General features: G+C 42.5%; 1 protein-coding gene across 1 annotated transcript in view; it reads left to right on the forward strand.

Annotated features, from left to right (window-relative positions):
- Positions 1-26,452, forward strand: part of LOC124776385 (ER membrane protein complex subunit 5) — a 53,966-nt gene that overhangs the window by 19,498 nt on the left and 8,016 nt on the right. The window contains exon 2 of the mRNA XM_047251354.1: positions 8,737-8,789. Coding sequence (XP_047107310.1) covers positions 8,737-8,789 — 53 coding nt within the window. The remainder of the gene's footprint in view (positions 1-8,736; positions 8,790-26,452) is intronic.

Here is a 26,452-nt window from a genome sequence, read left to right on the forward strand (position 1 = left end):
CCACCCAGTTAGCCTGACAAATGTAATTTGTAAACTGCTTGAAAGGATGATCAGCTTCAGATTATGTTGGGTACTCGAATCTCGGGGCCTTTTTCCCTGTATCAGTGTGGCTTCCGGAAAGGGCGATCTCCAACTGACAATTTACTCATGGAATCAGCCATCGAACAGGCTTTTACTCATCGCCAGCACCTTGTTGTGGTCTTCTTTGACCAACATAAGGTGTGTGACATGGCTTGGCACCATCACGTTTTAGTTATCCTCCATGACTGGTGCTTCTGGGGTCCCCTTCTGATTTTTATGTGCAAGTTTTTATCCCACTGGCTCTTCCGGGTTAGAGTTGGCACTTCACTCAGCACCCCTCAGATTCAGGAGAATGGTATCCCACAGGTTTCTGTGCTAAGTGTCACACTTTTCCTGATTGCCATCAATGGGCTTGTGACCTCTGTTGGGCCTCTGGTTACCCTGGCATTGTACGTTGAAGATTTTTGCATCTGGTGCTGCTCTTACTCGGTAGCATCTGCTGAACGCCAGCTCCAAGGTGCCATCTGCCAGGCCTAAGACACCTAAAGACTACATGTATGTGGAAGGTTAATGCTCTCTGCCTCCTGGCCCACACATCTTGGGGTGCAGACTGTTTCACTCTTCTCCATATTTACCGTGCTCTGGTCTTGTACAGACTAGATTATGGTTGTCAGTTTTATGGTTCAGCAGCTCCTTCCAATTTGAAACTCCTCCAACCTGTCCATCATTGTGGGGTGCCTCTGGCTGTTTGTGCCTTTTGCACTAGCCCTGTTGATAGTCTCCTCACAGAAGCAGGGATTCCCCCTATACACATCAGACGAATCCAACTCCTTGTTTCTTACGCAATCACCATTCACCAATTCTCTGACCATCCTGTGTACCCTGTGCTCTGTGCCAATGAGGGGTGTCTCCCTCCTAGCACCCGCCCGTGGGTGGGATTTCTGATTGATATGTGTCTCACTTCCCCCTGTCAGGATCTCCATCTTCACTCACTGAACTGCACCCCGTGTCTTTTCTCCCATAACCCCACCCCCGCGCCCCTTGGATGGTGCCTAGACCACAGATTAGGACCGATCTGTTCCAGGGTCCTAAGATCTCTGTCAGTCCTATGGTTTACTGGTGTCTTGTATGAGCCATCGTTGCAGAGTTCCAGGGTGCCACCATCTTTTACACTGATGGTTCTAAGACAGTTGATAAGGTGGAATATGCTTTCACATTTCCTACTGGCTTCAAACTCCATTTATTGCCAGGATCATGTAGTGTGTTCACAGCAGAGCTTCTAACCAGGGCCCTCCTTTTTGTTTCTCAGGCCTCCCTCCACAGTGTTTTAATTTGTTCAGACTCCATGAGCAGCCTGTAGGCTATTGACCGATGCTACTCGTCACCCTTTGGTGTCTGCTATCCACGATCTCTCTGCCCTAGCACATGCCTCTTGTTCAGTCAGCCATCTTTCTCTGGGTCCCAAGGCATGTAGGCATGCCAGGGAATGAATTGGCTGACTATTTGGTTTGAGAAGCAGATACTTACCACCCCTCCCCCCTCCCCCCCCCCCCACCATTTCCTTTCATGATTCCAGTTGCAGGCATGTGGATCTACATCAAATGTCAAATCTCTCTTTGCCCTAAATTGGAATGCCATCTTGAGCGCTACTGCTCATAGTAATAAACTCCGCACAATCAAGGAGTCTGCTGCAGTTTGGTGCTCTTCCTTCCACTCCTCTCAGAAGGAGTCCACTGTTTTATGCTGTTTACACAATGGTCACACTCGGCTCACCCATTGTTTCCTCTTACCTAATGACCCACCCCCACAATGTGATTGTGGAGCCAGACTGACGATATCTCACAGATTGGTGGAATGTCCCCTTCTTTCGGCCCTTTGTGTTAAGTATGGTTTTCCTGATACCTTAAATTTAAAATTAGACAATCCACGGAAGCTTGAACTGGTCCTCAGTATCCTTCGTGAAAGTGGTTTTTATTTCCAGATATAAGGTTCTACTTTAGTCTTGGAGCAGGGGCAGGTTGGTTGTGGTTGGGACTTCTTTTACAGTCCTCTTGGTCTGTGACCCCATGACCGTCACCTTTTTTTCCAGTTTTTAGATTTGGTCTCACCTTTTATGCCTTTACTGTGTGTGATCAGTGATCATTATTTTATAATTTGACTCCCCTGGGTTGATCTGTCCACTTTTAGCAGACAATCTTTCTTCTGTAACTCACTTTGGAATTGTGGGACTGCTGACCTCGCCATTTGGTCCCATAAACCCTCTCAGTTAATCAGCCAATCAATACTTTAGAGAAAGCTGGGAATATAAATTATTTTGAAAGTGAAACTAATGAATTGTTATTGGGTTGATAACAGCATTTCCCATGTCTTCAACTGATTTAATAAAAAATATTTGAATTTTTGGAGACAGATATTAATATTTTTGTTTCTTGCATCTTTTACAACTTTGTTTATTAGTTTCCATGCGGCTGTGCAACTATTGGTGGAATTCTTAATACTGCTGCAATTTTGTGTGTGTGTTTTTTGGTTTTTTCCCCCCCTTCAGTGATGGCTTTTTTATACTCATTCCTGCATCAACATAGGCTAATCTGGCATTGTCAGTCTTCAGACTGTTAAATATGTTGTACAACAATATAACTCGTGATTTTTTAAATTTCTCAGCTGTTCAGTATATCATGGATTTTGTTTATTTGGAGCCTTAATTTTGAAGCCTTTTTCAGGTATTTCATATTTCTTTATGGGGATATTGTCATCAAATTCTATCAAAAATACTTTAAAAAACTTATCATTGGGGGGTTGTACCCTTTCAGATGAGCCCCCAACAACACAGGGATCACACTTCTGATGCCTGAGCACTAGCTCCCCACCAGATGTTTTGTACGGAAATGTATCAAATTACACTAAAACATTGATCATCTGATCCTAGCCACTCGTCAGATAGGCCTAGACATTTCACTGCAGACTCTCATGACACCACTGCTTTCCCTACCCTGGCTACCCTATAGAAAGAGGGATAAGGCAGATACCTGGGAGCATAGCAATTTATCCAATACCAAGTATGTACTCAAACTGCTGGAGTACCTTGACTGTGACAAAGTTGTTATTTTTTGTGGAACATATTGAAGATAAAGGTGGAGAAGCTGAGTCTTTGGGAAAAATATACCATGGATCACTATTGATTAAAGCCGCCTCTGCTGCACAATCTACAGATGTTCAGGCATGTAGCCATCTAGGTGACATACCAGTGACCATTGCCCAACACAAAATTTTGAGTATGGTCCATGGAATCATCTTTCAGAAGCCTTATGCCCCATACAGATGATGAGCTATGGGCTAATCTCGAGTGGCATACATGTTGCTCGACACATCCAAAAAAGTTCCAAGGATAATGGACCAGATACAGGCACCTTTATCTTGGTGTCTGAAGGAAATGTCCTGTTGGACATGATATACAAGCATGATGTGAACACTTAAGTCTCATCACCCGTGAGGTGCTTCCAATGCATACACTTCCATCATATGCTGCATGTTGGACCCAAAATGTGGACACTGTGGACGATCTCTCCACTAAGGTAGCTCTTGTGAATAACTACCTTTGCGTGTGTCAGTTACACAGATAGTCATCATCGACATTCATCATTTTGTCCAGTCTTCAAGAAAGAAAAGAAAATACAAATATAAATTGATTGAACTGCCTGTCATATACTGAGGCATGAGGAAAATGTGAACAGTTACATCGTGCTCAAATGATGACCAATTACACTAATCAACAGCCATTTTGCATCTGGGATGTGATACATCAACTAGTATGTATTCTGGTGTGTAGAATCCGAATATACCTTTCAAAATGTTCTAGCACATACCATTTTTGAGTGTTTAAAGGTTTTTTATTTTTCAAATTGAGTATTTTGCTTTTTGCTGTTCTTCTATTTTGATGTTTAATGTTTGTTTTCGATTTGCAGAGGAGAGCTAGAAGATCTACAAATCGTCTGTAAATGGTTGGTGTGGTAATCCAGTGGTGTGAAAGAAATCCTCAGAGAGCGTTTCCTGTGAAAGATAGTGCAAACTTTTTGTGTTTAAAACTTACGCTAAGACAACTAGTAAATCTCATTGCTGCCTAAACCACCCTGACAACTTTTGTTGTGTGTGTGGGAAATTCACTCCAAAAGCCCAAAGAAAAACAACCACTGATTTGGTTAATAAGGCATATAAATTGTATTTTTATTGTCCTGTTGGTGATGAATATAAAAATTTTGCACCTCATATTGCCTGTGTAACCTGTACTACAACCTTAACCAAGTGATTGAAAGGAAAACGCCGGGCCATGCCATTTGCTGTTCCGATGGTGTGGTGTGAGCCTAAAGACCATTATTCAGACTGTTACGTCTGTCTTAAAAATATTTCGGGACAGTCAGGCAAAACTACACATAAAATAAAGTATCCAAATATATCTTCAGTGCATTTGCCTGTGCCCCATGATGAGGGGTTGCCTGTTCCTGTCTGTAACTTGAAAGCCACAGAACCAGACACCATGTCAAGTGAATCAGAAAGTATTGAACATATAGAAGAGTACTGTCCTCAGTATCATGACACTTCTCCTCAGCTCTTTAATCAAAAGGAATTGAACAATTTGGTTTGCGATCTAAAACTTTTGAAACGGCAAGCTGAACTCTTGGGGTCGAGACTGCAACAATGGAACCTTCTAGCTCCAGGGACAAAAATTTCCTGTTTCAGATCAAGAGGTGCTTCCTTTGCTCAGTATTTCGATATGCAGAATTCTATGTGTGTATGTAGAGATGTCAATGGTCTGATGATGCAGCTAGGTGCACAACATAATCCTCAGGAGTGGTGACTATTTGTTGACTCCAGTAAAACCAGCTTGAAAGCAGTACTACTGCATAATGGCAATGAATTTCCATCGGTATCTTTGGCTTACGCAGTAGACATGGAAGAAACTTATGAAATCATGTCTTTGCTGCTACAGACAATCAAATATAAGGATCACAAATGGCAGCTTTGCTGTGATTTAAAAGTTGTTGCACTCCTTACAGGTTTACAGACAGGATTCACGAAATACTGCTGCTTTTTGTGCCTTTGGGCACCCATGACACCAAGAACCACCGTACAGTCAAAGAATCGCCTACAAGGAAGTCATATGTTCCTGGAAACGTAAATGTGAACAATACCCCATTGGTTGAGCCCGATAAAATCATTTTGCCTCCCGTTCATATCAAGTTGGGCCTTATCAAAAACTTCGTAAAAGCTCTGGATAAAGGAGGTGAGGTCTTCAATCGCTTAAAAGAAAAGTTTTCCAAGTTAAGTGAGGCAAAGCTGAAAGAAGGTATATTTGTTGGACCACTAATAAGAAAATTGCTGAAAAATCCAACCTTTGATACCAAACTCACAGATATCCAATTAGCTGCTTGGTCTTCTTTTAGAGCAATTGTGAATGGCTTTTTGGGTAATAGAAAATACAAAAACTATGTAACCATTGTGAATGATCTGTTGGACAACTGTAAGAACATGGGGTGTAGAATGTCGCTTAAAATACACTTTTTGCATTCTCACCTTGATTTCTTCCTGGAAAATTTGGGAGCCGTAAGTGATGAGCATGGTGTATGCTTTCACCAAGACATTCTTACCATGGAACACTGTTACCATGGTTATTGGAATTGTGTCTGTTAGGGTGGATAAAGGGAGAGAGAAATCGAAGACAGGGAGAGGGGCTGGGTTGGGGAATGGGTGGCTAACAACTTGGAAGGAGACAACTGGTTCGCCAGCTAGAAATGCGGGATGGTGGAGTGGCAGGTGCACAGGCTAGGCATGTGATGCGTGGGTGTCAGAGCCAATGGGGATTGGTGCACACTAAAGATGATATGGGAATGTGAATTGGGAGGGGTTGATAGTATGTTGGGTGGAGGGTGTGGGTTACTGGAGATTAATGCGAAGATAGTTATGGGAATGAAGGATGTGTTGCAAAGATAACTATGATCTGTGTAGTTCAGAGAAGCTGATGGTGGAGCTAAGAATCCGTATGATCTGGGTTGTGAAGCAGCCATTGAAATTTAGCATGTTATTTTCAGCTGCATGTTGTTTCACTGGGTGGTCAGCTTTTGTTATTTAAAACAGTTTGGCAGTGGCTATTCATATTGGTGGACAGCTGATTGGTATTCATACCAACATAAAATGCTGTATGGTGTTTGCATTAGAACCAGTTTATGGCATGGCTGCTTTCACAGGTGGCGCAACCTCTAGTGGTTGGTTGGTTTGGGGAAGGAGACCAGACAGCAAGGTCATCGGTCACCTCTAGTGGGGTAGCCCATGTCATGACTGGAGTAGGAAATGCTGGATGGGAGGATTGGCAGAGTTTTGCACCAGGTCTTCCACAGGGATATGATCCCTTATGGCAAGAGGCTGGGAGTTGGATTGGTATAGGGATGGACTAGGGTGTTGTGTGGGTTGGGTGAGTGCCAGAATACCACTTTAGGAGTTAGGAGGGTTGGGAAGGATCTTGGTTAGGATATCCCTCATTTCAGGGCATGATGATATATAATCAAAGCTTTGATGAAGGATATGGTTCAGTTGTTCAAATCCAGGACTGTATTGGGAGACTAGGCAGATGCTCCTTTGTAGCTGATTATTGTGGGTGATGGGAAGATTAGGGATGTTTGAGGATATGGCATAGGAAATCTGTTTGCGGGCTAGGTTTAGAGGATAATGCCCATCTGTGGAAGCCTTTGTGAAACCTTCAGATACGGGGCAGGGTAGTTGTCTACACAGCAGGTATGTCATCCATGGGTGGCCAAGCTGTATGAAGAGATGTTCTGATGTGAAAGGGATGGCAGCTGTCAAAATGCAGGTACTGTTGGTGGTTAGTGGGTTTAATGTGGATATTGGTGTGGATGGAGCCATCAGAGTGGTGGAGGTTTGTCCACGTTAAACCCACTAACCACCAACATTACCTGTATTTTGACAGCTGCCATGCCTTCCACACCCAAAAATCCCTCCCATAAAGCCTGACCACCTGTGGATAGCATGTCTTTAGTAATGAGAACTTCCTTGCCTAATATGATGAAAATCACATGAAGCCTTCACTTACAGGCACCACCCTCCCAAACCTAATCCGCAAACAAATTTCCTGTGCCATTTTCTCACACACTCCTAATCCTCCCACCATCCCCCAGAATTGGCTACAAAGCAGCACATTCCCCATATCACCCATTGTGACTCTTGACTGGAGCAACTGAGTCATATTTGAGCCAGAGCTTTGATTATATATGCCCTGAAATGAGGGACATTCTACCCAAGATCCTTCCCACCCCTCCATAAGCGGTGTTCTGTTGCCCATTAACCTACACAACATCCTATTCCATCCCTATGCCACTTCCACTCTCATCCATTTGCCACAGGGATCATATCCTTATGGGAGACACAGGTACAAGATCTGCCCAATCCACCCACCCTGCACTTCCTACTCCAGGCTTGTCACGGGCTTATCCTACCCCATCATAGGCCAGGCCAACTGTGGAAGTAGCCGTGTCAGATACCAACTCTGCTGAAAACATTGCACAGCTTTTTATGTCAGTGTGACTACTAACCAACTGTCCACCAGAATGAATGGCCACCACCAAACTGTTGCCGATAACAAAGTTGACCATCTGGTGGCACAAATGCACCTGAATACAACATGCTTAATTTTAATAGGTGCTTCACAACCCAGGCCATTTGTGTCCTTCCCTCCACTACCAGCTCATCTGAATAACATAGATGAGAACTATAATTACAACACATCCTTTGCTCCTGTAACCATCCAAGCCTTAATCCCCAGTAACCCATTGTTCCCACATGCTACACTAAACTATTTCCCCTTCCTCCAGCCTGTCACCATCTCCCAATTCGCATCCCGACATCAGCTTCAGCATTGGCTCTGATACCGACACATCACTTGCTTAGCCCAGGCTCCTGGCACCCCTCTCCCTTGGTAAACAGGCTGCCCCCACTTTGTCCCCCCCCCCCCCCCCATCCATCCCACCCAATGCAACCCCCACCCAAACCAGTCCACCTGCTGGGGAGAGAGGGGGTGGGAGGGAGGGAGAGAGAGAGAGAGAGAGAGAGAGAGAGAGAGAGAGAGAGAGAGAGAGAGAGAGAGAGAATATGTGTGTCGACAACTCAACACCTCTGCTTTTTAATGAGAGGTCTCCTTTACTCCTAAAATATTTACATTCTATCAGAACTTTATTGTGTATATGTGCGTGACATGTCTCCAAATTAGCACATCTTCAGTAATGTAACTATCTTGAAAATTTCTAATTAGACTTTACAGATGCTAGCTGTCACTATGTATTAGGACATAGCTTTGCAGAGTGCACTCCATGACATATTATCACTACTTGTAGCACTACAGGTAAAACATCCTGTTGTTAAGTGGATGGCTGTGTGTGTAATCATCTGTTTTCGTGTGGTATTGTGAACTATACTTAATGTTTTTCTTTTTTTTCTCTTTGTATAATAGAACAAGAAGGATGTAGTGGTGTTGTCGTGAAGGAGATAATGTAATGCATAGGAGATATTACTCATATAGAATTTATAATTAGATATTTATTATAAGAAATATGATATCTCTGTTTAATATTCTGTATTGCTTCTGATAAGCTGTAGTATATGAAATTAAAAAAAAAACTTGTAATGATAAGTATTCTTTGCACTTTGTTTCAGATCGTTCATACCTTCGAATCACTGAGCAGGAGTTTGTCACCTTGCCATTTGATGTAAGTTTTATGTAATTGAACTTAAGTAGCAAATACAAGTACTTTAAAGATTCCTCCTGAGTGTCAGTGTGTTAACACATTGTTTTGTGTGATTTTGGAAACACTAAGGTTAAGTCTAAACAGCATGTTTTACTGGATAAATTGAAAGTGACGTGTACACACTTATTAATGTTGTGATGAAAGGAAAAAGTTTTAGCATTCACTGTGAAGTGTTATTCCTAGATATGTTGTGAAATATTTTTGTTTTTATATAATGTTCATTGCAGTTTCAAAGTAAAGCTCTATCCTAAAAAAGAAATACGTACCATTCATAACTAAAACTGTGTTGTTCAGACCTTATAATTTACAACAGGTTATGGGCCCAGACCATGTCTAAAGAACAAAATAGTTCTTTTTAGAAAAAAAAATTATTCAATCCACTGTGTGCTGACAGAAGAATTTTTTGTTAAAAATATTTGTTCAGTAAGAACATGGCTACAATTGGAGGTGATAAAGTGAATATTGATAAACTTGAAACAAATGGGCAAAATGTAAGTGGCACATGTCTATGGTGCTTCATTCATAAGGACTCAGACAGTGTTATTGGTATATGCAAACCTGTTGTGTTGCCTCAGGATTCTACTATTTAACAGAAGGCAGCATATGCAGAATGGCAAAAGAATGATGCAAAAGCAGCAAGTCTTGTGGCAAGTGAGCTGAGCAAACCAGTTGGTGAACTGGTGTAGATGTGCAAAAATGCTAAAGAAATATGGAATAAACTACATGCCCGATTTGAACATAGCAGCATTCAATGTTTGAACATGTTAATTGAAAACTGTTTTTGGATCAAACGCAATGAAAGAGAAGCACACATGTGACTAAGCTGCAGAAGTTATTTGTAGATCTAAATGATTTAATGAAACATGAAGAGAACAAATTGTCTAAAAGAAAATTAAATGGTTGAATTTTATTTATGCTCGGAAAGGAATATGATAATTTTAAAGATCTCTGGGAGACAATGCCAGCGGAAAATCAGAGTTTCTACTTACTTATCAAAAAACTTTGTACCATTGAATTGCATGAACAAAATGCAACGGACAATTGCATTTGTTCATTTCTAACACACGGAAGAAGATGATGTTGGAAGAGCGAGCAGAGCAAAAATTTCCATGCAGTAAATGTGAACTACTAGGTCACTGGGCAGAGGGGTGGGCGGCGGGGTGTCCACTGGATGCTCTTGATGCATGCGGTGAGAACAGAAGGTGAGTTGTAACACTGTATTTATTTCATGCGCCATGGGTTTGCGTAGTAGAAATTGCATTGACGTAAATAAATGGTATTTTGATAGCAGTGCTATGAAGCATATCACTTGGAATAATCAGTACTTCATTTTGTGCAGTGAATTTGATGTTCCCGAAGTGGTTTTGTTAGGAAAGCAAGGTAAAATGTGTGCATGTGATCAAGCTACAGTCTTTATCGAAATGAGACAAGAAAATAAATGGTACAATGCTAGAATGGAAAATGTTTCATATGTCCCCGATGCAAGTGCTCATTTCTTCTCAGCCAGAGCAGCTGCTTGTAACAGCTACAATATAACGTTTGGCAGCAAAAGTGTTAGGATTCAGGAAAGAGCCATTGGCAGCATCGTCATGACAGGCTATGTGAAAAATGAGCTGTATGTGTTGAAAGTGTGTTGTTTGGCCAGGAAAAGGTAATCAAGTGAACTTAGTGATATCATCTGAAACATTACAAATGTACCATGAAAGAGTTGGTCACCAGAATAAACAAAACATCAAGAACATCTCGAAGAAACTTAACATAATTGCAGAAGGTTGTAAGGATGAATTTTGTGACGGTTGTGTATTAGGAAAGATGCATAGACATAGACTACCATTCAGACAATGAGCAATCGCTCCACAGCTGCTGGTGAATTAATCCATGTAGATATCAATGGATCAAAGAGTATAGAATCATTTGGAGGTGCTTGATATTATATAAGTTTTACAGACAATTTCAGTAAATTTCACTGAGTTTTCTTTTTGAAGCACAAAAACGAAGTGTACAGTGTGCTTAACAATTTTAAAAAGAAGCTCGTGAATCCAAAGGCCATGCTGTTAAACAGTTCTGATGTGATCGGGGTAAAGAATATACTAGCAACAGAGTTAAGGAATTGCTCATAGATAAGGAAACAGAATTACTGATTGCTCCACCCTATACTCCTGAACAAAGTTGTTTGACTAAAAGTGAAAATAGAACTGTTGAAGCTGCATGTTCAATGCTGAACACAAGCAAACTACAAAGAGGATTATGGGCGGAAGCTTGCAATATGGCAGTCTATATTTTAAAATCAACTGGAAGGTCCTTGGTTCCAGACAAATTTCATGAATGTGTTTTTTGGAAGATGGGGCTAGAAATTGTGTACAGTTTTTTATCACTTGTCATATTTTAGTAGAGGCAAAAAAAGCGACAGTTGTAAAATTTGTATCCCATACTTCAGCTGACCCGCGTTAGTCCACTGAAGAATAGGATACTAGTGCTAATGAAGGTGAAACAAATTATGTCCTGCTTGGGGTATTACATTTGTAGTTCAACTGAGACACAGGACATCAGTGTTACATATATTGGTTTTTGCATCGGCACTAGCACTAGTATCCTATTCTTCAGTTGAACTACATAGGTCAACTGAAGAATAGGATACTAGGATTCATAAAATAGGTATATCTAAAATTGTATTTAAAATTTGGATGCATGTGATGTATGTCCACCATCTGTGTTCTCTGTCCTGCATTCCTTTGTTTCTGAACATTCATCTGTGTTGTTGTAGTTGTGGTCTTCAGTCCTGAGACTGGTTTGATGCAGCTCTCCATGCTACTCTATCCTGTGCAAGCTTCTTCATCTCCCAGTACTTACTGCAACCTACATCCTTCTGAATCTGCTTAATTTATTCATCTCTTGGTCTCCCTCTACAATTTTTACCCTCTACGCTGCCCTCCAATACTAAATTGGTGATTCCTTGATGCCCCAGAACATGTCCTACCAACCGATCCCTTCTTCTGGTCAAGTTGTGCCACAAACTTCTCTTCTCCCCAATCCTATTCAATACTTCCTCTTTAGTTATGTGATCTACCCATCTAATCTTCAGCATTCTTCTGTAGCACCACATTTCGAAAGCTTCTATTCTCTTCCTGTCCAAACTATTTATTGTCCATGTTTCACTTCCGTACATGGCTACACTCCATACAAATAATTACAGAAATTACTTCCTGACACTTAAATCTATACTCGATGTTAACAAATTTCTCTTCTTCAGAAACACTTTCCTTGCCATTGCCAGTCTACATTTTATACCCTTTCTACTTCGACCATCATCAGTTATTTTGCTCCCCAAATAGCAAAACTCCTTTACTACTTTAAGTGTCTCCTTTCCTAATCTAATTCCCTCAGCATCACCCGACTTAATTCGACTACATTCCATTATCCTCGTTTTGCTTTTGTTGATGTTCATCTTATATCCTCCTTTCAAGACACTGTCCATTCCATTCAACTGCTCTTCCAAGTCCTTTGCTGTCTCTGACAGAATTACAATGTCACTGGCGAACCTCAAAGTTTTTATTTCTCCTCCATGGATTTTAATACCTACTCCGAATTTTCCTTGTGTTTCCTTTACTGCTTGCTCAATATACAGATTGAACAACATCGGGAAGAGGCTACAACCCTGTCTTACTCCCTTCCCAACCACTGCTTCCCTTTCATACCCCCTGACTCTTATAACAGCCATCTGGTTTCTTTACAAATTGTAAATAGTCATTCGCTCCTGTAGAATTTGAAAGAGAGTATTCCAGTCCACATTGTCAAAAGCTTTCTCTAAGTCTACAAATGCTAGAAATGTAGGTTTGTCTTTCCTTAATCTTTCTTCTAAGATAAGGCGTAAAGTCAGTATTGCCTCACGTGTTCCAACATTTCTACGGAATCCCAACTGATCTTCCCCGAAGTGGACTTCTACCAGTTTTTCCATTCGTCTGTAAAGAATTCGCGTTAGTATTTTGCAGCTGTGACTTATTAAACTGATAGTTCGGTAATTTTCACATCTGTCAACACCTGCTTTCTTTGGGATTGGAATTATTATATTCTTCTTGAAGTCTGAGGGTATTTCGCCTGTCTCATACATCTTGCTCACCAGATGGTAGAGTTTTGTCATGACTGGCTCTCCCAAGGCCGTCAGTAGTTCTAATGGAATGTTGGCTACTCCCGGGGCCTTGTTTTGACTCAGGTCTTTCAGTGCTCTGTCAAACTCTTCACGCAGTATTGTATCTCACCCCTAGTGAGATAAGCCTCTACATCGTTACATTTGTCTTCTAGCCATCCCTGCTTAGCCATTTTGCACTTCTTGTTGATCTCATTTATGAGACGTTTGTATTCCTCTTTGCCTGCTTCATTTACTGCATTTTTATATTTTCTCCTTTCATCAGTTACATTCAATATTTCTTGTTACCCAAGGGTTTCTACCAGCCCTCATCTTTTTACCTACTTGATCGTCTGCTGCCTTTCTACTTCATACCTCAGAGCTACCCATTCTTCTTCTGCTGTGTTTCTTTCCCCCAGTCCTGTCAATTGTTCCCTTATGCTCTCCCTGAAACTCTCTACAACTTCTGGTTCAGTCAGTTTGGCAAGGTCCCATCTCCTTAAATTCCCACCTTTTTGCAGTTTCTTCAGTTTTAATCTACAGTTCATAACCAATAGATTGTGGTCAGAGTCCACATCTGCCCCTGGAAATATCTTACAATTTAAAACCTGGTTCCTAAATCTCTGTCTTACCATTATATGATCTATCTGGTACCTTTTAGTATCTCCAGGGTTCTTCGATGTATGCAACCTTCTTTCATGATTCTTGAACCAAGTGTTAGCTATGATTACTTTACCGTATTTACTTGAATCCAAGCCTCACTCGAATCTAAGCTGAACCTGAAAAATGAGACTCGAAATCAAGGAAAAAAATTTTTACAGAATCTAAGCCGCATCTGAAATTTGAGACTCGAAATTCAAAGGGAGAGAAAAGTTTTAGGCCACACCTCCAAATCGAAACACAGTTGGTCCATTGTAATATGAGACACAATTTAGGTTGAATGAATGACGATACAGCTACAGTAGTTTGGTTCAAGTCGTAAGCTTAGCAGTTAAGCTTTACCAGGTAGCCATTGCTATGCGTCAGGTGCTCCGTCCGTATTTATATGGGTACCCTTCCTTTTTCACGTGCTTCATCTGGTTTGAATTGATTGCATATTTTTCTTTGATCTCATAAGTGCTGTTCTCTTTCTTATAGGTGTTTACGTCACTCTAAGCTGAAAATGCATGACTGTACTGTGTCATGCATTGTTAAGCCTGTCTCGCCGCTCGTGGCATGGCTTGCTTTTGTGCGCGTTACCGCCGCTTACAAATTTTTTTTTTTTTTTTAAAAAGAGACGAATCGTCTTATTAGCGAGACAATGGCAAGAGACTGCTATTTGTTGTTACTTACACTGCTGCTTTCTTTGATAATGGTCGACAAGAACCAAATAATAGACTGCGTATGATAGATGATGTTCTGAACGAGAGTTTAGCGAAAATGTTTCTCCGTTTAAAAATCTTTGCAGACGCCTCTTTAGTACATTACATTCTGCACAGAAATTAGAGTCATCTTAGATTTAAAAATCTAGTCAATTACCGTGCTTCATTTCTGACTGTATCACTATTAGGCACAAGAATAATACAAATATAAACATGATATGATATGTATATTTTTCCGCCTTTGCTGTTGTCTCACTCTAGTTTCGTAGTTTATTAGGCAGACAGGATTTAAATGAGATAGCAGCAAACACGAAAGAATACATGGCAAAATGTTTGTATTCGTATTATTCTTATGGTGAAGAGAATACTGCATGTGATTCACAATTCATAAAAGTTCCTATTAGCAACCATCTCTTCTCACAGGTAGGAAAAAATTCAGAACGTAGAGTTGGCCATATTGACAAACATTCCTAACAGTCTTGCCAGTCGGATTTTTGTAGTACATTGAAATGCTGTGATATTCGAAGATGAACAATGCAGAATTTGTATTTACTTCGTTGGAGAATGTATGAAAATGCAATGGTCGGGGCGGAGAAAAAAGCTCGTCTTCCACATTTTTTTTAATTGTTTACTGACGCAGAGGTGTTGGCGCCAGTATTTATCTTTATGCGTGCAAAGCATTCCTGTGTAGTGCTACATATATTCGACGGCAGAAGTTAGTTGTGGCGTCACCTGCCAACATTTTTCAGAACTTCCGCTTACTTTGCACTCAATTCTAAGCCGCAGACGGTTTTTTGGATTACAAAAACCGGAAAAAAAGTGCTACTTAGGTTCGACTAAATACGGTATGCTCTGTGAAAAATTCTACCAGGCGGCTTCCTCTTTCATTGCTTACCCCTAATCCATATTCAACTACTATGTTTCCTTCTCTCCCTTTTCCTACTCTTGAATTCCAGTCACCCATGACTATTAAATTTTCGTCTCCCTTCACTACCTGAATAATTTCTTTTATCTCGTCATACATTTCATCAATTTCTTCATGATCTGCAGAGCTAGTTGGTACATAAACTTGAACTACTGTGGTGGGCATGGGCTTTGTATCTATCTTGGCCACAATAATGCATTCACTATGGTGTTTGTAGTAGCTTACCCGCACTCCTATTTTTTATTCATTATTAAACCTACTCCTGCATTACCCCTATCTGATTTTGTATTTATAACCCTGTATTCACCTGACCAAAAGTCTTGTTCCTCCTGCCACCAAACTTCACTAATTCCCACTATATCTAACGTTAACCTATCCATTTCCCTTTTTAAATTTTCTAACCTGCTTGCCCGATTAAGGGATCTGACATTCCACACTCCAATCTGTACAACACCGGTTTTTTTTCTCCTCATAACGGCGTCCTCCTGAGTAGTCCCTCCCTGGAGATCCGAATGGGGGACTATTTTACCTCCGGAATATTTTACCCAAGAGGATGCCATCATTATTTAACCATACAGTAAAGCTGCATGCCATTGGGAAAACTTACGGCTGTAGTTTCCCTTTGCTTTCAGCCATTCGCAGTACCAGAACAGCAAGGCCGTTTTGGTTAGTGTTACAAGGCCATATCAGTCAATCATCCAGACTGTTGCCCCAGCAACTACTGAAAAGGCTGCTGCCCCTCTTCAGGAACCACACGTTTGTCTGGCCTCTCAACAGATACCCCTCCATTGTGGTTGCACCTACCGTACGGCCATCTGTATCGCTGAGGCGCGCAGGCCTCCCCACCAACGGCAAGGTCCATGGTTCATCTATGTCATTATATCTGTGCAATACATCATATTTGGTAACTTGTGACATCATTGGTCACAGCCAACAGGTTGTATCCCATTCTTCACTATTCCAGAAAACTTGATCACCTCAGAATTTTTTATACAGGTTGCCATGTTCACATAAACAAACATTTTTGTTCAAAGTTTGATGATAAGGCTGTTTTTGGTCATCTTGTTGGGTATGTCAATGACAAAGATGGATGTAGAGTCTGGACTCCAGCTGAAACATATGATCCCCCTGCGGGTTCGGGGGTAAGAATAGGTCTGCGGTATTCCTGCCTGTCGTAAGAGGCAACTAAAAGGAGTCCCAACTGTTTTGGCCTTTAATGTGATAGTCCCCTAAGGGGTTTGACCACTCCATTTCAAAATTTTTCGTTAGTGCGTACCATTTGCGGAAGGACGCCTTATGTGGTACATTCTATATCCATCTTGCCTAAGATCTGGCACACGCGATATTGTCATGGAGTTGGACTTACACTGAGCATCCGGCCACATCAGCTGCAGTGTGTTCTGGGTAGCATACATTCCCTCCATTGTGCACTTCCATCTTTGCCCTTGTGATATACATGGATATTCGACACCCGACATCTAGCACGGTAGCCAGTCCATTGTGGTGGGGTCGTCATGTACCTTCTTGGTGGTAGCCACCTGACTACACAGGGATTGCACTGCTGATGCCTGAGCTGCTACATCCCCACGTATGCCGAGGAGTAGATGCCTATCCCTCTGGGGCATCAGGACTCCCGGCAAAGGCCATCCTGCCAGGTAATCTTTGCTGTGGATGGGTGGCACCCGTGGGAAGAGCCTCTGGTCGGAGTGGGTGGCATCAGGGCGGATGAACCGCTATGAAGCGTGGTACATCATCTCTCGATGGTGGGCCTCCACCAGCAGTCTCTAAGTGATTGAGGTCTAACCTCAATGGCAAGAAATATGATCTGAGATCATTTCCCTCCCTGGCCACTCCATGTGGGGAACACATGGCTAAAGACGGCAGTGCAGATTATTCACCCTGGTTCCTCATCTCTACGCGAGTTGATGGTGAATCATTTATGCTGACAAAGCCTCAGCTTTTTGTGGAGCATATAGAGGACAAGTTTGGGGAGGTGGAGGGCTTGTCCAAAATGCGCTCTGGTTCAGTTCTAATCAAAACAGCATTCTCTCTCCAGTCACTGAGGTTGCTCACTTGTCACAAGTTGGGGGATGTTTCAGTTACCATCATGCCCCATAAGAGTCTAAACATGGCCCAGGGTATTATATTCCACAGGGATCTTCTTCTGCAGTCAGATGATGAACTATGCGCCAACCTAGAACGACGAGGTGTTCACTTCGTCTGGCGCGTCCATCGAGGTCCGAAGGATAATCAGGTAGCCACCGGTGCCTTCATCTTGGCCTTGGAGGATGATGTCTTACCCAAAAAGGTCAAGGTGATGGTTTACCGCTGTGATGTGAAGCCATATATCCCTCCTCCGATGCGGTGTTTTAAATGCTGGAAGTTTGGGCATATGTCATCCCAATGTACTTCCGGCATCACGTGTCGAGATTGTGGACGTCCTTTGCATCCCAATACTCCATGTGCCCCGCCTCCCATCTGTGTTAACTGCGGAGAACACCATTCCCCCTGCTCGCTGGACTGCCGGGTATTCCAGAAAGGACGGATCATGGAGTATAAGACCCTGGACCGCCTGACCTACACTGAGGCCAAGCAGAAATATGAGAGGCTACATACTGTGCCAATGACGTCACCCTACGCCACTGCTGCAACAACGGTTCTCCCATCTCCTGTGTCGTGACATACGGTTGGCTCTATGATCCGTCAGAATCCTCCGGCCCCCTTGATTGTGGGGGGCACTTCACTCCCTGTTGCTCCTGCTCCATCTACGTCAGGAGCAACACCCCCCCCCCCCCCCCCCCCCCCCCCCAACCATCGGGGACATCAGTTCCCATTTCCCAGCCAGAGAAGCGTAAGACTTCTTCAGCTCCTCTCGCCAGGACGGGGTCCCTTGGGGACCTCCCTTCACAAGTTCCGACCAGCGGAAATGCAGACACCTGTAAGTGGCTGTAACAACCACCGTTCACTGGTCATATGGCTTCACTGTCGTCGTCCGTCCCTGAGACTGACCCAGTGAAGCCCTCCCAGCCAGAACCACCGAAGGCACAACGCGAGAAGCAGAAAAAGAAAAAGAAAAAGGTTCCCAAGAATCCCGACATTGCAGTGGCACCCATCCCACCACTTCCTACAATCTCAGTGTCTGAGGATGAGATCGAGATTCTGGCGTCTGCTAAAGACTTGGATCTCACTGGACCCTCGGACACAATGGATGTCACTCGCGTGAGTACTGAACTGGTGGCAGCAAGTGACCCAGCGGCGTAATCTGCCTCCCCAGTCCCTTGACACCTTTCTCAGCCATGGACAATGTCACCCTCCAGTGGAACTGCGGCCGTTTCTTCCACCATCTTGCTGAGCTCCGACAACTTCTCAGCCTTCACCCTTTCTTCTGCATTGGCTCTTCAAGAAACTTGGTTTCCAGCGATGCGAACCCCCGCCCTCCGTGGCTATTGGGGTTATTATAAGAACCGGGCCGCTTATGAAAGGATATCTGGTGGCGTCTGCATCTATGTCCTTCACGCTCTTCACAGCGAGTCAGTCCCTCTACAAACACCTTTAGAGGCTGTCGCTGTTCGGGTGTGGACACACAGGCTGTTACTGTCGGCAGTCTCTATCTTCCACTGGATGGTGATGTCCCACAGCATGTCCTGGCTGCGCTGATAGCCCAATTGCAGCCACCTTTCCTGTTACTCGGCAACTTCAACGCCCATAACCCTCTATGGGGTGGGTCAGTGGCAACAGGTCGAGGCGCCACCATTGATCATGTATTGACATAGCTCGACCTTTCCATTTTAAATGATGGTGCCTTCACACGTTTCAGTGTGGCACATGGCACGTACTCAGCCATTGACCTTTCGATCTGCAGCCCTAGCCTCTTACTACCTGTCCAATGGAGTGTGCATGACGACCTATGTGGTAGTGACCACTTTCTGATCTTTCTGTCACTTCCACAGCATCACTCTTCTGGGTGCCCTTGCAGATGGGCTATGAATAAGGCTGACTGGGACTTGTTCTCCTCCATGGCTGCTATTGCGCCTCTTTCTAATGAAGCCATTGAAAGCGGTGGTTCACTCGGTCACCACCAGCATCGTTACTGCCGCAGAATCTGCCATTCCCTGTTCTTCCGGGTCCCCTCGGCCGAGGACTGTGCCGTGGTGATCGCCTGCGATCGCCGAGGTGATTAAAGATCGCCAGTGGGCGCTCCAGCGTCACAAGCGACATCCCTCAGTAGAACACCTCATCGCCTTTAAACGGCTGCATGCACTGGCCTACTGCCTTATTCGCCAACACAAGCAGGAGTGCTGGGATAAGTTTTCCTAGTGGATTGGAGAAGACTTTTAGCAGGGCTAGAATTAGGCTTTGCTCTTTTGCAGACTCCATAGTCATTCACCATCCGCTCAACATCCTTGTATAAGGAAGGCCAAACCACATGGCGCCTAATATTAGTGATAGTTTTGTGGACGCCTAGATACCCCCAAACACCATATGATGAGAGTACCGTAACACAGGGTGGACGAGCTGATAGGGCAAACAGGTCCTAAAACCACCTGACTTTGCCCCACCACGACAAACTAGGCCTTTATGGATGAGATGACCAGCCACCTGTTCACCATTCAATAGCTTACCCTTAATGGCCGTAATCCTAGGATCACTGTCCGTCTTTGCCTGAGGTCCCCGAAAAGTTCTGGAACTTCGAATAATATCCTGCCTACACAATCCCCTGGACTGGATACTTTCAGACTGCTGAACCCTAAACTCAGACATCTGACTCAAGACATTGGCAACCTGATTGTAGGTGCCATGGATATGCTGCACCTTGAATTGGAAAGCTGACATTCAGACAGCCCAGCAAGCTATACAACCTGTCTTACGTGGGTGTGCCAGCACCCAACTGAGGGCTTGCTTGAAGCAAGAATTTGCGGTGCTCAAGATAAAAGCTAAACTTTTCTAAAGCGAAAAGCACCCCTAGCACCTCCCATTCTTAGACATAATACTTAAGTGCTGCCAGATAACCTTTTAGATGCATAGGCCACTGGTCTATGATCCCTTTCTGTTCCCATAGGGGGACTGCCGTTACTTCACAAGTAGAGGCATCAGTTTGGACCACAAAGGGAAGCTCGAATTTTGGTATAGCCAGGACGGGTGGGTTACTGGCAACATGCTTAATAGCTTCAAAGGGTGCCTGGTGAGTTTGGTTCCAACAGAAATTAACTCCTTTCCTGTGTAATTCTTTAAGAGGGGTAGCCAGTTGTGCAAATTTAAAAATGCACAAAGCTGTGCTGTCTGTGACAATATTATTTATTCTACTACCAGTTTCGATCTTAAACTATCATTGACAGCAGCTCTACCATGTACAAAAGTCAAAGTGACTTTTGTATGTTGTACAGCTGCTGTTGGTGATGTTTTAAGGCCAAAACCAGTAGCAGAATAAGTAACATTATCACAGACAGCACAGTGTTACACATTTTGTAAAATTCGTACATGCAGTTTACAAGTGCCTAAACAAGATGTTCAATTATGCTAAGTTAGTCGCATATTTGTGGAAATAGTTGGCCATCCCAATGAACCTGGAAAACACCTGTTCATTTACAGGAGGGGGAAATTTTTGGAGATCTTTCATATGCTCCTGATTGATCCTAACCCCTTCGGCAGAGACTAATTGGCCTAGAAAGGAAATCTACCAGTGTGTCAAGTTGACCTTAACAGGTTTCATGGTCAATCCTCCTTCGCTAAATCTCTCTAACAGTGCTTCCAGATGCTACAAGTGCTCCTCAAAGGTGGGGCTATAGATAACATCGTCATCCAAGCAGTTATATACAAACTTAAATTTTAAGTCGCCGAGCACTGGATCCAATGACCTAGATAAAACAGCCACTCCTGTTGACAGGCTGAAAGGAACTTTGTTAAATTCAAAGAGATTCCAATCTGTACAAAATGCAGTAATGCGCTTGGACTCCTGTGACAGCAGAATTTGGTAATAGGCTTAGTTCAGGTCCAAAATGGTGAAATATTTTGCTCCAGAGAACCATGTGCAGAATGATGGATATCACGTAAAGGTATAGACTCCAGTATAACCTTTTCTTTCACCAACCTGTAATCAACTACCAGTCAGAACTCTCCCTTACTACCCTTGGGTACCAAGAACATAGGTGATGTGTAGGAGGAAGTAGAAGGTCTTATAAACCCTGCACACAACATACCATCTATGAGGGCACACAGGCTCTTCATCTTGAGGAGGGTGAAAAAAAGGGGGGGGGGGACACGTGATAAACTGTCGGGAGATTGCAGAACTGGAACATCATCAATCACCCTGATTTTGTACAGGATTTTATTAGTCATGCCAAGCCTATTGGTGAGCACTTTTAGAAACTTATTGACACTCGCAACAAGTGATCCCTTTGTTGTGGCTCCAAATGACTCCATTCATAACACCTTAGCAGGCAAAACAGAACATACCAGCAATGAGATTCTATGTGAGCTTAAACCAGTTTGTTATCCAGGACAAAATTTAAAATAAATAGTGTGTTGTAGACCATCAAACATTAATAAAGCGTGGTATACAAAATCACAGCCCAAGATTAAATTAACAGACAAATTCTTAACTACTAACAGCTTAACTGGCCAGGAAAAGTTCTCAATACTCAAACTAACCACAAACTCACCCACTAAAAGCAGCTGACGGCCGCTAGCAGGTTGACATTTCCGAGAAGAAGCTCATAAAGGAGAAAACTTACATAAAGACCAATACTCCAGGCACCAATGATAGTCTAACAGCGATCCTGAGCATCCAGAATCAACAAGGATGCAGACTGGCTCATGATTCCAGTGAGCAAACACAAAGGGTAAGGGCTCGTGCACAACGCCCCCAGTCTGATGACAATACCTGGAAAGGAATGTATAGGCTCCTTTCCCAACTTCCAACACTGTGAGCTCTCTCTCTCCCACTTTCACTGAACCGGAAACTCAAGAACAAAATGTCCTACCTGCTGGTAACAAAAACAGTCATTAGATTGCTGTTATGGGTCACTGTGGAATTTGGATTGCACGGAACAGCCACTGGCTACCAAACAACCAAAAGATGACTGAACCCACTGATTATCAGCGTAACTAAGTGCCTCAATGCTGAATCCGAAGCACTTAATTGATCAAAGATAGTAGGTTTACTAGCAAAGGTGATGCGAGATCGATCCTGTGGCACCATCCTTTCCAATATGTTATCGACAATTTGACCCTCAGGAACTTGCAGTTCTAAGGTCAAAACAGCAATTCGGTTCCACTCTATATATTTACTAAAGGTCTCATTACTACTTGATTGCACCCGCCAGTAATACTTACACTGCAAATTGTTGTTCAAATGGAGTGACAGCTTTAAACTGATCACCTGTTGATGTAACTACCTCAACTCTTTTCCCTCGCACAAAATATCAACAAACATTTGACTTGATGTCCCACTAGTTAATGGGTACAATAACTGAAGATCCTGATTATGAGGCAAAATTAACACATCCGTGTGACGCTCAAATTTAACCAAAAGCCATAAAACTTCCCCAATGTTACTCCTGGACTCAATGGATAATTTATCAATTTCCCTCAATAAAATTCCCATAGGGTGTGGTAATTTACAGAAATTCCTCATACCAAAACACTGAGGCGAAGTAAGTGCTCGAACAGGATTATTCAAACTTGGGTATCAGAAACCTGGTCCCCACTAGAATTTGTTACATCCTCTAAGGCAAACTGATTCACAACGTCTTAAAATTTGGCCGCTTGACCCTGCTGTTGTCAGATAACTTGGACTTGTTCGTCATCTGCCTTAAGGTGCCCAAGAGATCACTAACCCAATTTCCCAATGGAGAAGCTGTGCCTGAAGCCAAGCGAATTGCTAACGAATGGGAGGAGCACTGTCAAGAAAATCAGTGCTCGGCTCTAAACTGGCGAACGCAGCACTGTACTGTGACAGGGCATCACATACCTCACCAACAGTTTCTGCAGTAACGACGAGTGGCTTATCCAATGCCACCCTCACCCGCGCAACAAGATCGGTAACGCTTCCCTCCACAATTTGAGAGCTAATGTTAGATTCATAAGTTTCTTTAACAAGTTGAGCCCTAGGCAATGCTACACCTCCATAGTGAACTGTGGCCTGAAAGTCACAAATGTACAAGTAACAATAGTTTACCTTAACTATTACATCACTATATAAATAATCAAGGTGAAAGATACTTAAACGTTTGCCTCTCCCCACTCCCCTTCCCACCTCCTCCCTCCCCTGCAATAAAAACCACACATTGCTGCCAATTGACATGGCCAAATGAATACAGTAGCAATTTTAAAAAAAGCAAGGCCAATGGAACAGCTAGAAAATTTCAGGGAAAATATCTTTTGCCTTTCAGTAAAACATTTTATTTAAACATGCCAAGATTGTTGAATTAAAAATTTCCCTGGGCTTTTAAGAAATATAATTCAAAGCAACAACCTGTCTTATTTTTTTTTTTTTTTTTCCAAACAAAAAAGAAATGTTTCAAGCATTTAAGAGGAAAAAACACAACAAGAAAGATGTTAAAATCTTAATGAAATTCACCAATTCTTAAGATAAATGTTAACCATCAAATGTACACCCTTTCTGCAATTTAAAGCAACAATCTTTTCTAAAAAGTTTCCAAGCATTTAGGAGAAAACAATCATTTTAAAGATCAGCCAGATATGTATTCAAGGCAAGCTTCAGTTATTTACAATTGCCACCACATTTAATAAAACCTTACAACTTTCAGTTGAACAAGAAGAAAATTGTTAAAAATCTTAATGAAATTAGCCAATTCTTACGAGAAAGTTAACCATCAAGCTTACACCTTTTCAGCAATTTAAACCAACCACTTTTTCTAAAAGGGTTCCAAGCATTTAAGAGAAAACAATTATTTTAGGGACTGGTCACATTTACATTCAGAGCAAACTTCAGTTACAAGGGGCGTTCGAAAAGTCCATGCAAAGTCTGAGAGATGGCACCACCAGCGTGTATCGAGTTCATGTTTAGTTAATAGCATCTTTGGAAAGAACGCACACCATATTTCAGCCATATTGCTCTATTTCTTTGTGTTTGGCATTTGTGTAAATCAAAGAAGTCGAGTGATTGTCAAAAAATGGACGAAAAAGGATTTCGTGTAGTGATTAAACATTACTTTATGAAAGGCAAAATGCCTCAGGTGACTAAAGAGAAGCGTGATAAACATTACGGTGACTCGGCACCTTCGATTAGAACAGTTTATAAGTGGTTTCAACATTTTCGGAGTGGCCATATGGGCACAAGTGATGCTGAACATTCTGGACGCCCTGTGGAGGTTACGACTCCAGAAATCATTGATAAAAGCCATGATATGGTGATGGATGACAGAAGAGTTAAGGTGCATGAGGTTGCTAGTGCTGTGGGCATCTCGAATGAATGGGTACATAATATTTTGCATAAACATTCAGACATGAGAAAACTATCCACAAGATGGGTTCCGCGATTGCTTATGCTTGACCAAAAATGGAATCGTGTGAAGTGTTGCAAGGATGGTTTGTGGCTGTTCAGGAAGAATCTGCAGGACTTAGTGTCGTTTTGTCACTGTGGATGAAACATGGATACATTACGATACTCTGAGACCAAACAGCAATCCAAACAATGGGTTGCCAAGGGAGAATCTTCACTAAAAAAGGTGAAGACCATTCCTTCGGCCGGAAAGGTTATGGTGACTGTCTTGGGATTCGCAAGGGATAATCCTCATCGACTATCTGGGAAGGGATAAAACTATTACAGGTGCATATTATTCATCGTTATTGGACCATCTGAAAACCGAGCTGCAAGAAAAACACTGGCTATTGGACCGCAAAAAAGTTCTTTTCCATCACGACAATGCACCAGCACACACCTCAGCAGTTGTGGTCGCAAAATTATTGAAAATAGGATTCCAACTCTTTTCACATCCCCCCCCCCAATTTTCCAGACTTCTATTTGTTCCCCAATTTGTAGAAATGACTGGCAGGACAAAGATTTTATTCAAACGAGGAGGTGATTGCAGAAACTAATAGCTATTTTGCAGACTTGGACAGTTCCTATTATTCAGAAGGGATCAACAAATTAGAACAGTGTTGGACAAAGTGTATAAGCCTAAAAGGAAACAATGTCGAAAAATAAAAAAGATTTACCCCAAACATGTAAGTAGTTATATTTGCAAAAACTTTTCAAATGCCCCTCGCATGTATGATTGCCACCATACTTAATAAAATCTTACAAATTTCAGTTAAACAAGAAGAAAATGATTAAAATCTTAATGATTTGAGAAAAGCAGGAGAACAAATTTGAGAGCCCTGGCCAAGGTACATCAAGGCAAGCCTTTAACTACATATAATGCTTCACTTAACTCTTGATTCAGTGAGCCAACTGCTGAGTCACCATCCCTCAGTTGTCACAGGTGTGGGTGTCCTTCCACCTCATCAGATCAGTGGCGTCTTCTACAAGATGTGGCCCTCACATCAGCTAGACTAGAACACAATAAGGCATGTGTTAATGGCCGGTTCCATACCACTGGTTGAGAAGTAGTTTCAATAAACATACACAGGAGATAAATAAAAGTCCAGTGCAAAACAGCACAGTGAGCCTGTAAAACCACAGTCAATTTGGAAAGGTCAGGCTTCCAGGGGTTCAAAGAGAACAGGCAGAAACTAAGGCCCACAACTCAATGTGGCCGAATCGAACCACAATACCACAGAGATATTACCGAAACCCAGGACGACTGAAGAGGCAATCCCTCAACTTAGGTCAGCTCGAAGGAGCCAACTACTTATACAGTCCACAGATGGAGTTAACAACCACACAGCTCAATAATATGCTGTTCAAATTAAATGTCATTCTCAGCAGCGATTCTCTTTCTACAGCATTTTGAAACTGGATCTGTAATTATGGACTCCATGCACTAAGACATCATGGAATAACTGGTATACTTTTAGAGGGAGCAATTGGGGGGGGGGGGGGGGTAAACAATGTAGGGGAAGACAGAGACTGGAATATATCTGACAAACAATGGAGAATATTGGGCATAAGTGCTGCTGTAAAATGAAGTTGGAGGAGGGAGGGGGGTGTTAGGCTAGGAAGATGGGTTTCTCGACTAGATGAGGAGGTAATGTTGACCTGCACAGGACTGTGCAAGATCTTTGGGATACTGGAAGAGTGCTACTCATGACT

Source organism: Schistocerca piceifrons, chromosome 2 (assembly GCF_021461385.2).
Source record: "Schistocerca piceifrons isolate TAMUIC-IGC-003096 chromosome 2, iqSchPice1.1, whole genome shotgun sequence".
Taxonomy (NCBI): Eukaryota; Metazoa; Arthropoda; class Insecta; order Orthoptera; family Acrididae; genus Schistocerca; species Schistocerca piceifrons.